Raw genomic sequence first — 17,500 nt, 5'->3', positions numbered from 1 at the left:
TAGCGCTTTTCTAGTCGCTTTGCGACCACTCAAAGCGCTTTACACTACAGACTGTGCTCATTCACCCTTTAAAAATAATGATAATAATCCATTTTATTTATAAGCGCCTTTCAGAACACCCAAGGTCACTTTACAAGAAAGCATAAAATAATTTAAAAACAGTGGCAACAAAATAAAACATCGAACAGTATTGACATGGTGAGTGTTTCACGCACACATTCATACTGGTGGCAGAGGCTACCCTAAACGGAGCCACCTGCCACCATTGGGAATTCATTCTTACACCGATGAACGCAGCATCAGGAGCAATTTGGGGTTCAGTATCTTGCTCAAGGATACTTCGACATGTAGGCTGCGACGGTCAGGGATTGAACCACCCTTCGGTTGGGGGGCAACCCACTCTACCAACTGAGCCACAGCCGCCCCTGTGATAAAGGGGCTGACAGAAGCATTTGTCCTATCTTTCCAATACAAAATCAGCCGACTTCTCACTTGATTATTATTAGCTCAGAATTTTTTTAGGAAAACACTATGGTCTCAATCGCTAGTAAAAAATATTCAAGACAATTTGATGTTAATAGTGACAACAGAGTGTCACCCTCAAATACATACAACCAGAGCCCTGAACTACTAAACTGGATTTGAGGGATAGCAAGGTAACTTGGGATTTTAATCCTGGGTTTTCTTTCACTTTCTCTAAAATGACTCTCTGTAAAATAAGGTAGCAGACATTAATACTTCACTGTATTATTAATCAGTGTGTTTACATTAACACTTAACTGTATTATTAGTATTTTTACATTAAGACTTGACTATGTTATTAACCAGTATCATGTTTACTTTCATATGAAATGCTGTATAATTCCTTCAAACCAAAATGTTATCACATTATGTTTTATGCTTTATCCTGATTTGCTGCTGTCCATTTTAAACTGCAGGTATTACAGCTAATACAATACTGATTAGAAAATGTTTATTGTTAACCTGTTCATCAAAGGAAATAGGCCTTAAATATGTATATTAAATACATCATATTAAATATAATATATTAAACTTTTCATTTTGGTGGGGTGGTTGTATTCAATGTATCCTTTTTTATTGGAAAGTTTCAGATCCTAATCCAGTTCATGATTATAATGTTTAAATGTCAGTGTGCTGTGTGTGCAGCTGTCAGGTTAGAAATCAACAGTAGTCATTGAGAGCACATGGAGTGGTTTAATTAATAGTTCAGCTCATGAATTCACACTTTCTTTAATTGTGTGCCTTATTTAGAGTGACAGTTTTACTTTAAACAGCAATGATTCATTTTCTTCACAGAATTTGTGACAGCACTAATCTGAGACTGTGGTTGTTAGACTTAGTGAAGTGAGACATAGAAAAGATAACCTGGGTGTGTTGAACTCAACAGTATATTTTTCAAGTTTTTAATACTCTTATCAACACAGTTGAGTGGACACATATGCTGCTTTATGCAAATGTATGTTCATTATTCTTGCAAACAATCCAAAAAAATGGCAAATGCTGTCCAGGATAACCTCAAAGGTACTGCATGCTCAAAAAATATGTTGAAAGCAAAACATGGCAAACTCAGGCCCAACAGGAAACACCAGATGAATGTGACATGACTCATTAATACTAACAGCACGTAGTGTCCAACTTAACAGCTCAACACTAAATGATTGACCTCATCATCACAACAACAGACACACTGGACAACAGACACACCGGTCAGTTAAATAAGATCATTCCCAGGATCCTTCACACTTAAAGTGAATAATCTCACACAGGGTAACTGTGTCTAACCTCACATGGGGATAATAAAGGCTCACAAAAACATTATCTTCTACTGAGTGAGTTTTTTTGTTGTTGTTGTTTTGTTTGTTTGTTTGTCCGTTTTCGCCGTGTGGCTTTGTACTGGTGTATCGTCGTTCTCATTGTTGTTGCGGTTGTCCTTTATATTATTCTATGTATGTTATTTGTGTGTACATTATGTCTAATTTGTAAATATGTTTCTGAGTCTTTGTTGTCTAGAATTGTGTTTTAGTGTCTTGTTTTCATATTGTGGCTCCTAATAAGTAATCCACTGTTCTTTTTTGTTTATTCGTTAATAAAAATAAAAGAATTAATAAAAAAAATCTTCTGAGTGAGATCAAAACAGGGTGATACAAAAAATGAATTAAAACAACCAATAAATAAAGTGTGGATGTGCCGTGGGGAGTATAATGCGAGGGGGGAGGGTCAAACTCGCATTTGTGATAAAAAATACAAAAATATTGGAGTGATGTCTTGTTTGAAATACAGAAGATTCTGAAGGAAAAGTTTGAAGTTAACCCGGTTTCCCTCCTTCTTGGTCTTCCCAGTGATTGTGTGACTGATAAATATCAGAAAAAATTGTATAATGTTATGACATTCTGTGCCAGGAAAAATATTCTTCAGCACTGGATCTCAGATAAGCCCCCCTCAGTGGTGGGATGACACAGGACAATAATGGAATACATACCTCTGGACTTTCTTACCTGCCTTCTTCACTCCAAAACAAATGCCTTTGAAAGAATATGGAAACCATTTCTTGACTATACTCATGTTAATATTTCTACTATACTAACAACAGCATTTGTTTGAAAAACTGTATTTTTTATGTGTTGTCTTTCTTTTAGCTCCCATTGTATTTCGCTCTGTACTGCATATTGTACCTGTCACATTTACCTGGAACTGATTATTTTGTTTGGGTCTTTGATTTTTGTATTGGTATTCCCAGCTTGTTGTTGTTGTTTTGTCGTTTTGTCTGGTACTGTCTTCTGTGTGTTTGCTTATAAGAAAAGTTAATAAATACAGTATATACAATATAATAAAAAAGGATTTGCGTTAATGCCTTTTTATAACGTTAACTTTGACTGCCCTAGTATAAACACTTCATTTTAGTGATTAGCATTTAACGGCTAAATTAATTCACTTTGCCGTACCTGGCTGAATGTGTGTATGACTCTGAAGAGGTTTGTGAGAATCAGAAATAGATCCGTTGTGATGTGTGATATTTTTAGACATCCTCTAGGTTCAGCACAGTTCTGTCTATCATTTATTACTTCCAAATATGAGCATTGTTTCCACATTGATGTCATTTAAACAAATCAAGTGTGTGTGTGTGTGTGTGTGTGTGTGTGTGTGTGTGTGTGTGTGTGTGTGTCAGCAGTGTCACTCATCAAATTGCTTTCAACTTGTCCTATGGCATTCCTGTCTCCTGGCTGGTCTATCCTGACCTGACTGCTCCATGAACTCTCACACACTGAGGCTTACATGAACCGAGCCTTTCTGCGCCTGTTCATCTGAGCAGCAACACAGTACCATTAAAGCATAACCACTCATTTACAATGCAAATATGCTGAAGAAAAACACAGGCAAGACACCCTCACAAAGGCTGTAGCAGTCTTCTGCTGAAATCCTGATTTGACACTTGACCCATGGACTTCTATCGATATCAATGGTGATTTCAGAGATCCTGGAGAATTCAGATGTAATATTTCACTGTAACCACAATATGGAGAAACACAATAGAGCTTCACTAGCAGATAAAAATGTTTCATCCTCTTCAGACAAGTGTTTCTATTTCCAGACATCAGGTTAGATAGAACCACTGTTAACACCATCAAGAATTAGGTTGGACTCATTGCAATGATAGGTGTGTATGATCAGGAGTTTCTTTTACACATATTTTCATGTACTTACACACATAGTCTCAAATCCTGTTTGTTGTCATTCACACAAGCCTTAGGTTTGTAAGCGTGTGAACAAACATCACTACACAGAAATACATTGCATCCTTGAATTCTATCCTGACTGAAAACTAAAAAATCACGAGCAAGGCCAGGTGCCTCCTATTTCTCTTGATCGTCTTTAAAATGTTTCTCCACCTTGACTGGAGGCCATCTGTGGGAAATTCAATTGAGTGGACATGATTTGGAAAGGCACACACCTGTCTACAGGTCTCACAGCTGACAATGCAATTCAGAGCAAAAAACAAGCAGTGAGGTAGAAGGAATTGCCTGCAGAGCTCAGAGACAGGATTGTATCGAGGCACAGATCTGGGGAAGACTACATAGAGCACTGTGGCCTCCATGAGTCTTAAATGGAAGAAGTTTGGAGCAGCTAGCATTCTTCCTAGAGCTGGCCGCCTCGCCACACTGAGCAATCTGGGATGGCCTTGGTAAGAGAGGTAGCCATGGTCACTTTGCTTGACAGGAGAAACCATCACTGCAACACTCCACTGATCTGGACTTTATAGCAGAGTGGTCAGATGGAAGCCACTCGTCAGTGACAAGCACAAGAATGCCAAAAAAGCACCTAAAGGACACTCAAACTGTGAGAAAAAAGATTGTCTGGTCTGATGAAAGCTAAACAGAGCAAAGTAAAGAGATACCCTTAATGAAAGCTTGGTCCACAGCACTCAGGACCTCAGACTGGCTGAAGGTTCAACTTCCAACAGGACAATGAACCTAAGCACACAGCCAAGACAACACAGGAGTGGCTAAGGAGAAGAATCAAGAAAAGTAAAGAAGAATGGTAGAAAATCCCCAAATCCAAGTGTCCAAAGCTTGTTGCGCCAAAAGGTGCTCCAACTAAGTACTGAGGAAAGGCTCTGAATATTTATGTCAATGTGAATATTTTAGGTTTTCCTTCTCAATAAACTAGCAAAAATGTCTTAAAAACGGTTTCCACTTTGTTATTCTGGTGGTGAATGTAGAAAATTATTTAAATCATAAAAAATAAAATACGTTGGAGCCAACATCTACCACCAATTACATTTTGACTGACCAAAATTTTGCTGAAAAAATGCCTTTTGCACTTCCCTATGTTAAATATGGGACATCTGGGCAATAAATCTATTTTTTACCACCTTTGAGGTGCACTTGAGCAAGGCCCTTAATCCTAACCTTTCCTGTGGAGCTGCTCAGTGGCCAGCATCAGATCAGACTGTGGTTGGCAATCATTAGGCAACTTTGTGAATGTGGCCAAGGCATTCCTGCAAGGGCTTCCTCTCAGTGAAACTCCCCTATACAAAAACAAATATCTACTGTTCACTGTTAACAATAAAGGTTAGCTACCGATGTTTTCTTTGACCCTTACGATCCCAGCAGAAGACTGTCAACAGAAGTACAGGACACAGTGCAACCTGCAGGCTATAAAACATTCTCATACCTCGTTCACATTGTTCCACTGAGTGATCGACCCAAAAAAGTTAAAAAAATGTGTTTGAGACATTGAATAATAGAGCTCTCCACACAGCAAATGGGAATAGACAACTTGGTTTTCAATTTGAGCTGTCCAAAATGCTACGTTTGATGCAACTATTCTAAGATTAACATTAATTACTTTATTAATCCCTCAATAGGGAAATTCAACCTCTGCATTACACCATCCTTTTATACCATACCTTGGTATAAAAAATATGTTTGGGTATTGAGTTTACATATCAACAATCAGGCACTTACTGTCTTCTTTGTAATTGTTTATAAAGCTCTGCTATTTGAACATTTTAAAGCCATATGCCTGTTAAATGGTAAACCTTTGGCCCTTTCAAGATAAATAAGTGTTGTGGTTGTCTTTATTGTAATTAATGTTTGTCTTGACAAAAAAGACAAGGCAGATTCAACCTCTCTGTGCTAGTATACTGGTCTCATATAAATGAATAAGAACGCAGAATCAGTTAATGCAGCACTAATGTGTCTGAAGTGCTTTACATGGAGTAAAGCCTTCCAGCACAGTGTATGTGAAATACAGCACTTTGCTTTTATAGCTATGCTCTAGAGTCCATGTGGACAAGTTTAAGAAAACTATTAATCAAATACATTCACAGACATCCAGTTCCCTCCCTCCTTCATCAGCTCTCATTCCTCTTCCTCCATAAGAAAATCCTGGGGGAAAGGGTCAGGAAGTGGCCTATTTGTTCCAAAGCAGATTCCACAAATGCCAGAGTGTGACCTAAAGGGAGAGGCCTGCTTCCCGTTGTTTCCAGTCAGCCTGTTAAGACAAGTGAAGATGGCTTCTTGCTACTTTACTCTCTCTCACGCCCCAGCCTCCCCTCTGCTTACAGGCCCTTCCAATCTGGATTGCAAGATTCAGATAGTTTGGGTTGAAAGTCTACAAATCCAGCATATTTACAACCATTCCAAAATAGATCAAATGTTGTTAAAATATAAATCAATGGCATATACACAATTATAAACTGTATCTAAACAGTGTTTCGATTGTGTTATAGCAACATGGTAAACAAGCATAATTTCAGAACTAGAAGATGTGACCTTTAAAATGAAGTATTTTACATGTAGTTGGGCCTTAGGGTTATTTTGTTTAAAACTTTGTCTCTACATTTTTTTGGTCTAATCCTTAGCCTACCACTAAACCTGCCCAGGCAGGTTAATGTTCAAACTGATACACTTTTGTTTTGTTAATAAAAACTCAGAATTCTGACTTAGTTTCTTAAGTTTTTTTACATGTTATACAGCTTCCCACCTTCTTTGGAATCAGGGTCGTACAAACTAACAAGTTGGTTTAACCATTTCCACACTGTTCATAATCCCAAATATCCATCTTGATTTGTGTGTGGTTGGAGATATCATATAAAGCTAAACCAGCTTCCCGAGCAATCATTCACTCATCAAATGTGTTCTCATCATGGTAGGTGAGAGAATTTTACACAACCCATGTTCACATTTCATCCTTATTATATGTTGATCAATAACTCTACATTTTTTTCTTTGCTTTTTTTATTTTTTTAAAGAAATTTGGATTTCAGAGGAAATATAAGAAAAGGGCAATATGCAATGAGAAAACCAGTTTTAGTTCAAAGACAGGGCATTATTACGATCTATCTATGTATTAATAACTGAAAAGGTGTTTCCTTTAGGGGGAAGAGTGTCCACTGGGAAATTTTCAGGCCACGCCCTCTCAAATGTCCTCTCACTCAGAGTGTCTCCATTACAAAAAAGCCCCAGAGGGATTTACAAGACACTGGAGGTTTTCGATCGTCGTGTAATCGCTTAGTGACAGTTTCGACCGTGATCACATATGCGATGGATTAAATACGGGAGACGCAACTGTGGCCGCCATAGCCAGGTGTGCACAACGTCCACCACTGATCATAAACAAACCAGCATGGCTAATTATGCACAGCGTCTCCGCTGATCATAAACATAGTGATCGTGAATTAACCAGCATCGCTAAATGTGCACAGAGTGTCTGGTGCTTGTTTTGAACAAACAGTGATCGCTAAGCGAACACCTCCTGCAGCAGCAGCACATACACAATGTACTGCTACAGAGGTAATTGTTAGCCTATTAGCAATTTGCAGACTGGACACTAAGGGGTTAACATCCCCTCCGGCTCTGTGACTGCAGCTGGGAGAGACTGCTGCAGGAGCACTGTGCCGCTTCGACTAGTTGTTACTCTTCTTAAGGAGCCGCCGGCCCTGCGGCCCCTTAAGAAGAGTAACAACGAGTCTCCAAGTCTCCAATAATACCAGAAAAAGTGGTTAGATTTGTTACTAGTCGCTTTTTTGAAAAAAATAGTTTTTGACAACACTGCTTCGCTGGCTTTTACTAATGGCGTGTGTTGTTGTGGTGTAGAGTACTTCGTCACATCCTGCTTAGAGATCTATCCAATCAGCAACCAGGCTTCTTTCAGGGGAGAAAAACGGCCCTGCTCTTCTACAGGGACAAAAGAAAATCTGGTCAACCGCTCATATTCAAATTTGGGGCGTTTCGACGAGTGAGATCCGCCTCATTCCGGGTATTAGACTGTCATGGAAACACCCCTAATAACAGTGTCAGGGTCTTTCTTTTTTCGAGTGGGATCCCATACATTGTTAGTGAAACTGCTGGTATCTTTAGTAACCCAAGACAAACAACTAAACTTAACACAAGAATATAGCATGTTATCTGAATTCTTATTGTAAATCTAAAATGCACATATTCAAAAGCCAGATGATCTCAATCTGAGGCTACGAAGTTCACTGTGGGTGCCCTGATGATTGAACGGCTTAGGTTGCATATCATATGACTGCAACTTTCCCAGGTAGATACCAGCAGCGAACCTCTGTCACGTGCCATCAGCCCCTACCTCCCCCCTGCATCTGCTGGCTTGCCATACTGTTGAACCACTAAATAAAGGCAGAAATACTGCAAAGCTAAACAGCCGACCTTTTCTAACAATGTTTACAACCAGAGAGAGAGGATTAACTTCAAGCTTAACTTATCGTATCCTCGCTAAAGTGTTATCTGTGCAGGAATGCTTGAGTTGTTGAGAATTCTAAAATGTTTTACCCCTCATATATTCAACAGTAACTTGAGGAGAGTGTTAGTATAATACTAACACTTTAAGTTCAGTAAAGTCCAAAAACTTGTATTGAAATGGATGTCTGAATAAACTGTTGTAGCACTGGAAGCAGAGAAGTTTGAGAGCATTTGAGTAAAAGTGGAAGCGAGTTAAATCACAATTGCTTCCTGAATGGGCCGAAATAACAATAACTGTGCCAAAGTTAACAGGCATTATTGAGGGCACACTATGGTGGACAGCAGAGAGGGTCAATGAGAAAGAAAGACGAGGAAAGTGGAGTGTGAGAGGAAGATGTGGCTTTGTTTCTGTGTCTACTACTAATAGTACTATTGTTTACCGTTAGTGCAAGCACAACATCAGCAATAGATTTAAATTAGAATTAATATATATATATAGAACAATCGATAAAGCTTTAACCTTAAGAACTCCTGGGTGGTTGTTATTATAGCTCTCAGCTGTCTGTTTTATGAGGCCATTAAACATTGGATAAATATTAAATGTTGAAAGAATTAAATATTAATTATAATTAAATATTCAAATGTATCAACTTGCTTCTAGACAAAGCCCATATCAAGGCATCCATAAATGAACCTGGTCTCACAGGAATCTGTGAAATAGCCACGGACTCGCTTAACTCAAAATCCGTGGAATAGCCACGGAATCACTCAAATTTCCGTGAAACTGACACGGATTTCGCTACAATGCAAGTTAATGACAGTCATATCCCGTGGCTATTCCATGGATAATTTTTCCTATTGGTTTGTTCCAAGTCACGTGACTTTCAAGGTTCCGGCGGTCAGAACAAAAAACATGGCGGACAGTTCTCTCATTTTTAGTGAAAAAAATCAATATTTTGACTTAGTTTCTGCATTAAAATGGATTTTGATCACATTCCTAGCGAGAAATATATGTTTTATTTTCTAAATACTCTGGAAGTGAGAGAGACTGAACAGTGCAGGCAGCAGACAGAAGTGAACCTCAGGACAGTCAGTCTCCTTCAGCTTTGGCCTCCGTCTGCACTTAAACAGCTGAATGCTGCACATCAGGTTTAACTGGAGCAACTCAATGAGCTGGACCAGGCCTCTGCTCAGGGAATGCTCAGCACTACAGGCAGCACAGCTTCTTTGCATGAGTCCTACATAATCATGCTAAAATCCACCATTGTCTAATTAAATGTATCTTCATCAAGGCATTCTTCTTTTTCCATCGTTTATATATATACACTACAGGCCAAAAGTTTGGAAGCAACTTAAATTTTCTGTTAACAATGGCTTTCTTAAAAACCAGTATGGATTCTTTGGATTTTTGGATGTGTTTACTACATGATCAGACTTTACTTTCATTGAATTGAATCATTTTCCTCAGTTTACCTTTAGGTATATATTGATGTTACCAAACCATTGCTGAATAAATGTTAACAAAAGAAAAGAAGGGCTTAGTTTTAGGGTTGAGAAGATTTGGAAGAGTCGCAACTTCAGTGCAAAAGTTAAAAAAAAAAACAAATCACAGTTTGCATTATTCACTTTAGCTCTTTGGCTTTTGAGAGTTTGGATACAAATATCACAATAAATCTCAACTGTGTTCATATCTCTGAAAAACTACCACAGAAATGGCTAAAATTGAAGCAGCTGAGTAAAGAAACAAGAGTAGAGAAGAGATTTATACATTCAGGAAAGAAGGAAACACAAAGTCTAAGCAATAACAACCCAAAGACCTGATAATTATAGTAAAAATGTGTTCTAATAAGTGACTCTTTATATAATAATCACGTTTTTTTTTGTTGCAAAGTATAGCAATGAAACTCATCTTTTTTTGTACAAATTTGATCTTGCTTCCAAACTTTTGGCCTGTACTGTATATATTAAAATATTTTTGGTATTGTACCACTTCTAAATAAATGGTGGGCCTATTTAATTTCTAGGCAGTTTATTTTGAAATACTCCTATTACTTCCAAATTAGCCAAAGAAGTCTTGATCTTGACAAAAAGCTGATAAAATCAGCCCTCTAGTGTGAACCTGGCCACAGCCCAACTTGAGCCAGTAATTATCTTATTTGTTGGTTCAGGGTGTAAATGTCTCCTCCTTTCCGAATACATCCCAGTGCTTTTTTTAGAATATCCTGCCCATACTGGTCCTAGCTAAAAGAATAGGTGCATCCTGTCAGTCTGCTTCAAAATGTGATTGCTGCAGTTTACTGGAAACCGCCACACTGCTGCTAAGAATGATTCTATCATATTTTATAACTGTATTATTGGTACCGAAACATATCGTCACTTATATTGAAACATTTCAAACGACACCTAGCCCTCTTCATTACTGGTTTATCATGAGTAAATTAACATGGAGAAAGGCTGTCAGCTGCTGTTGGGATTGGGAACTATGTGACCTGGCGGGTGCAGTGTTCCTTTTAGACCATTTGTCGGGACTGAATGATGCTCTACTGTTGGCTCTCCTTTATCTAAACCAGTAGTCAAGCTGGTGATATCCATTAAAGAGGACAAAGAGACACAGACAGGCCTGCTGTTTAACACACACACACAAATCAGCTGCAGAGATAGGCTCATCAAGTTAAAGAAGGGGGAGTGCGAGTGTGTGTGTGTGTGTGTGTGTGTGTGTGTGTGTGTGTGTGTGTGTGTGTGTGTGTGTGTGTGTGTGTGTTTGATCCAACACGACCTATGCAATAAACAAAGCTACCTCTGGAGTGTACTTCCTGTTTGCTTCATGGAAATCATTAGAGCAGCTCTGCTTACAACCAACAGCCACTGCTTCTGTCTCCTGTGGGGAAAAGGACAACATGGGCTGCTGCAGTCACTCCCTGCCTACAATTGTATAATTGTGGTGAGAGGGAGGGCAGAGTCCCATTCAGTCTGACAGTCACAAGGAACCTGGAACCAAAGCCAATGATGGCAAACAAACAAAGCCCTGTCGAAAATACTAATGTGATCCAACAACCCAGAGATAAAGAGAGATATAGATAAAGATAGTAAGTTTCGAATGATATAATCTCTAAAGCAGATATTTGCCTATAAATGCAGTGTGTGCAGGCAGCGGGGCACATTTGGTATCAGAAGAGTTCTGGTTGCAATTAGAGTTGTTCCAATTCCGATACCAGTATCGGAAATTGCTCCAATGCTGGCGATAATGCTGGCATCGGAATCAGCGAGTACTGGAGTCCAGGCGCCGATCCGATACCACGTCATTTATTAAATTAGCTCTCCACGAATGTCAGAATTTTCTACGTTGTTCCGAGCTCCAAGTTCTGACTTTCAGTGTCAATATAACACACCACAAGGCATTACGGTAAGAACGTGTTCGACCCGCCGTACAAATAAAAGCAAACACATGTAGCTTTCACAGTAAGAGCACATGGATGTGTTAGCAGAGTCTACCTCAGAATTTACAAGAAGACTGTCAAAATAAGATGCCTTAAATAAAACATAGAATGACCCTTATTCTCCTTTACAATAATTCTCTAAAATATGCAATGATTAAGATGGAATAGTGGCATAAGAATGTGCGAGAGGCACCAAATTTAGGCTTTTAGGGCAAAAATGTTCTCCGGGGGAGTATGCCCCCAGACCCCCAGATTTATTGATTGAAGTTGGGGTTTCACTACTGTTTTGTATACTGTTTTATTTAAAAAATAAATGGCTTGAAATGCTGTATTTATTCATGTTTTACAAAGGGTTTAACCTGAGCCAGGCCTTACCACAATGATAATCATATCACAGTTATGCAGAGTGTAGTATAAAGTTTTTTTATAACATACTGGTATGGGATCAGTACTCTGTATCGGCCGATACCCACAGCACAAGTATTGGAATCGGTATAGGGAGGGAAAAAATGGTGTCAGAACATCTCTAGTTGCAATTTTTAGTTCAAGTATTATTGAGCAATTGTTTGAGGGCTTTGTAAGAAAAGAAAGTTAGCTCAGCGGAGTGGTGACTATGACAGAATAAGTGTGCTGATTTAATAAGCATGTAGAAAGTATTGTTTCAGGGTCAATGTCTCTCTCTCCAACCAAACTTCTGCTCTCTACAGTCTGTTCACGTAGCCACACCTTTAGCAGTGATGTCACTGCAGGTGTTTCCTTCGACAGCTGATGCTAAATGATTGTGACGAGAAGTTAGGTGTGGTGAGTCGTGTGACATTTTACACATGACACAAAGGGCCTTTAATGGACTGTGAGAAAGAGTGAGTCAGTCAGTAGGGATGTGAGTTCATGCTGAAGACTATTTCATTATTTTCTACACCTGCCAGATTCAAACCCACTAGTCTATTTATCTGTCCAATATTCAATAAAATACTGAGCCAAAACGTTTAATAAATTAAAAAATATAGAATTAAGAGACCAAATACTGAAAATAGTCTGTGTAAGACACAAAGTCTGGGCTGGATATGCCCGATAGGTTTAACTCATTTGTCAAATTATTTTTTTAAAATAATACTTTTTATTTATAGAGCACTTTTTAGGGTACACAAAGAAGCTTAAAAAAATGCTAAATCAAATTTATCATATCATATCTATCATCTATACCCAGTTGGCCCTTTCTATCACAGAGCTGACTCATAAACAGACAACAGACCCTTTCAGACTGCCGTTCCAAGCAGTGGTTTTTATGCCTCTGTGTCATTTTGCCTTCAAACTGACCACTGTGCCAGAGGTGTAATGCCAGTGTCTCTGTACAGCCTCCATAAGTAGTGACAGAGGCATTACATTGGTGTGAGGTGGGATCAATGTGAAAGGGCGGAGCAGGCACGTCGTAAAAAATGTGAGACATACATGGTACATTATTTGTGCGACCAAACTGAGGGACGTCTGGAATGCCCTGCTTAGCCTGCTGCCCCCGCGACCCGGCCCCGGATAAGCGGAGGAAAATGGATGGATGGATGGAACTGCAAAATCCAGAACAACTTTGAGATTAAAGTCTCGAAGTGAGAAACAGCAAGACGGGCAATTCTTCCACCATCATGTTTTGAATTTAGTCGCAGCTGCCGTTGCTTATTGTACACATACTGCCACTGCTCTGTTACATGCCACTACTGTCTCCTCCCACTCTCCGCCACTCGTTACAGCACTTTAGTGGAAACAAAGTCTGAAAAGGGCCAACCATTCACACCCACTGGCAACTTAAGATCAGCACACAGCAGCATGCCCTCACAATGTGGAAGGAAACATGCACAGACACATGGAGAACATGAAAAGTTAAAACAGAAAAAGGCCCAGGAACACCCACAGGGGCCAGTCGCACAGAGCAACTTCACTTTTCACTTCCAGTTTAATTTTTCCTTAGCTGAGGAACTTACATAAAGGGTGTTTCCTTAGTCATGGAAAGAGTTAAGGTAATTACAGCACCATAGTAAAATTAATAATAATAATAATAATAATAATACTTAATCAAATTTATATAGCGCTTTTAAAAATACTCAGAGTTGCTACTGTTGGTCTGATAAGTTACTAAAATGGCAGAAGAGAAGAAAAGAAAACCAAACTGGTTGGAGGAGGAACAAAATTGCACTCAATAATAATAATAATAATAATAATAATAATAATAATAATTCAATAAAAGAAAGAACATAGTTAAAAATAACCGCAAACATTAAGCAACCAATGTGGGAGAAAATTGCAACCAACATGAGTTCAATTAGTTGAGTTAAGTGGTCCATCCAAGAAAAATATATATATATAAAATAGTGACAATTTGTCTGTTGTGGCCAAAAAAGGAAAAAAAACTTAAATTACAGTGAGGATTCCAACCAAACAGGTAGGAAGAAGGTAAAGTTAACTTAGTTACAGTTAATCATTAGGTTAAATTATGGTCAAATGTATATAGTAAAATTAATTGCCGTTTGTCCACTGGGTTCTCCAGGTGGTGGAACAATGTTCTCGAGATGCCATTATTTTCTTTATTCAGGCCTATTGCCATAAACACAGCCATGCTGCGGGAAGGTACTTTACGTTTTTTCCTTACTTTTGTTATTAAGGCCTCAGTGCAACAGTTAACACAACCTAAGCATTTCCTTAAGATGAGGAGGAGAACTAAAGGAAACCTTGAGAAGACTTGAGGATGTTCCGTGCAACTGATTTTATTTTAAGGAAACCATAACTCGAATTTTAAGATGAAATCTTAATCTAAATCACAATTCCATTCCATTTCCCATTGTTAAAGGTTGAACTGGCACTTTTTATTATGTCATGTCTCTGCACCCACATCTTCTGCAATGGTTTAATGGCACCAGACTAGAGAATCAGTGCCACCAATTGTTTATCAATGAAGCAATTGCTTATAATTGCATAATGATAGTGGTTGAAAACAGACATTCATTTTCATTTTCTTTTGCCAAATTTCTGGGAGTTGGGTTCAAATTTCCCCATCACCATGGAAATGACATGCTAGCTATATCAATTTTCTTTCACAAAACCAATGTTAGTTTCAAACTTTGTTGCTAATTTACAAAAGTAATGTTATATTTAGAAAGAAATAAAGCATTACACTATAAAGTCTTTAACAAATGTTAATGGGCTGCACGGTGGTGTAATGGTTAGCACTAATGGTTGCCTCACAGCAAGAGGGTCGACTCCGGCCTGTGGCTCTTCTGTGTGGAGTTTGCATGTTCTAAGTGTCAGCGTGGGTTCTCACCGGGTACTCCGGCTTCCTCCCACAATCCAAAAACATTGACTTAGGTTTAATTGCCCGTAGGAGTGAATGAGAGCGTGCTTAATGAACAAATGTTAATGCAGGTTTATAAATGAGTTTTTACTAACTTATGAGACTAAGATTAGGGTTTACTTAAAGAGAGGAACAAACACAGAATCACACATACAGTGTTATTACTCACATTGTAATTATTTCTCAAGTCGACAATGCATATCAAAAGCTTATTTTGTGAATTGGTACACTGTACCGCATAATGTTCAAAAGAGACAGGGCTTTTCAGTCTCAAAGAAAATATGTGTGGGTGATTCAAAACAGTTCTTACTGCTCACTGAAAAAGAATCCAGAACAATTGGATATGAACTTTTGCAGAGAGTTAAAATGGGCTCCAAAATACTGCTCTGAAAAACGGATAAAAGGCACAAATAATGATAGCAGGGAACGTTGCCTCCAACAAGCACCATCTCCCACATCATGATCAGACACTTGTCTATGATGTCTGAGAAAAAGAGATAACTGTAAAAAGTACACAAGAGACTGGAGCCAAATATCCCAGAAAATATGGGACATGGCTGTGCTTAACTTGCAGTAAATCTGCCTGTTGAGAAGCATCTGTTACAGCATGTTGTATTATTGTTTCTGTTGTGGCTTTAAAGACGCAGACAGCTAAGACAAGAGTGCTATTAAGTGTGGATACCTCCAAATCCAACTGAAATCACATTTAGTTATCCTTTTTGTGGTCAAAAATGCTCTCTTTGTTTGATTGACAGCAGCCAGCGTTACACTGGGAACAGGAGACAAAGTCAAGCAACTTGCTGTAGTCTACATGTCTTCAGGGACAGACAACAACATATAATACTCCTTACACACCAAGAGACCAACCAGGGTTCAACCAGGCATTGACGTATATATGACGTGTGTATATATATATACACGTCATATATACGTTTTCCATTTTTCTGTATTAAAAAAATCCCAAAGCAAATTTGGAGGTTATATTTGTTGTTTTTTCATTGGTTTTGTATGCTCTAATCTTACATTCTTAGCTACTATTCTGCGATGGATATTCATATATATATACACGTCATATATACATATATATATATATATATATATATATATATATATATATATATATATATATATATATATATATATATATATGTATACACACATATATATATATATACGTCAATGCCTGGTTGAACCCTGGTTGGTATTTAATATATATTAATTTAGAAAGTATTTAGAAAATATTAAAACAAAAATGTATCCCTTTTGATTTCTGAGATTCCTCAAAAGAGAAAACAGGATGTGATTCACAAGGCAGATGAGCAAGTATACAAATTCAATTCAATTTCAGTGGGACTTAAAACTTTCAAGCCCACAAAGGTTATTCTCGCAATTAAATAATTCAGGACTTCACAGTGATGTCAAAGAATGTGTCACATCGGCAAAATAAAGCACCATTTTAACAAATGCTTTGTAAAGCCAAGGCAAGAGTGGAAACCAGACTATTCTTTCAATTCATTAAGTCTTCTCTTCAAAGCAACGCAAGGCACAAATAGTTAGGAGCAAGCATGGCATCCCACATCATGACTAGACACTGAAATAGCAAAGAATAGCAAACACTGCATCCCTGAGACACTGGGACATAGCTGTGTAGTAAAACCGCCGCTTTATCTGATTGGGTACGTGAAAACTGTGAGAAAACATTTACAGATTTTAGATTGGAAGAGAGAGAGAAACAGATATGAGAGCGTAATGGTGACCTTTATCTGTTTGGATGAAGAAAGAAGACAAGCTGCTTACATGTCTGGCCTCCCTGCGTAGGCCCTCGGTGTTCCTCAGCCAGCAGCGGCTCAGCTCGCTCAGCTCCAGGATGGGCTGCACCTTCAGCCTCACCGTGTCTCCCGACTGACGGATCATCTCCACTATCTCGTCCCGGCTCTTGTTCTCCACATTCCTTCCATTTATCTCTACCAGCCTGTCGCCTGGCACCAGCCCCAGTGCCAGGTCCTTGGTCCCGGCGCCAGGCTCGGCAAAGTGGACCACGCGCCTGTACACTCCCCCGTCAGGACTGCGGTCCAGCATAGTGGTGCGACGCAAAGAAAATCCAAAGTCGCCGGTGTTGCGGCGTTGCAGCTCGAGCTCGCGTATTTCTGGTTCACTTGGCGCAACTACAGCGGGCAGCTGCAGCTGCGCAGGGAAGGTCTTGTCCACCACTTCGGGGATGGAGACTACTTTTTTGGTGGCCGGTGCTGCTTCGGGCTGCTGCTTCAGGCTGTGCTTGCGGAGCATGCTGAAAACTTTGCTCTCCACTTGAGGGGAAGGAGCGGCAGAGTTCTGGCCGGAGGGGGTGGAGCCTTCTGAAGGGCTCTCCTCTTTGCTCTTCTGCGAAAATGAGAAGCGTTTCATCATCTGGCCCACCTGAGAGGAGTTCGTCTTGGCAAGTGAACCAAAGTGAGCCACGCGGTCACGTACTGAGCCGCGGCGGCCGTCCTGTCCTCCTCCGT

General features: G+C 39.2%; 1 protein-coding gene across 3 annotated transcripts in view; it reads right to left on the bottom strand.

Annotated features, from left to right (window-relative positions):
- Positions 1 to 17,500, bottom strand: part of myo18ab (myosin XVIIIA b) — a 170,856-nt gene that overhangs the window by 148,223 nt on the left and 5,133 nt on the right. For all 3 annotated transcript variants that reach the window (XM_059332180.1, XM_059332181.1, XM_059332182.1), the window contains exon 2: positions 16,797 to 17,500. This exon is cut by the window's right edge and continues 432 nt beyond it. In XM_059332180.1, coding sequence (XP_059188163.1) covers positions 16,797 to 17,500 — 704 coding nt within the window. The remainder of the gene's footprint in view (positions 1 to 16,796) is intronic.

Source organism: Centropristis striata, chromosome 4 (assembly GCF_030273125.1).
Source record: "Centropristis striata isolate RG_2023a ecotype Rhode Island chromosome 4, C.striata_1.0, whole genome shotgun sequence".
Taxonomy (NCBI): domain Eukaryota; kingdom Metazoa; phylum Chordata; class Actinopteri; order Perciformes; family Serranidae; genus Centropristis; species Centropristis striata.
The sequence above is the reverse complement of the archived record's forward strand: the minus strand, read 5'-3'. Positions and strand labels throughout refer to the sequence as shown.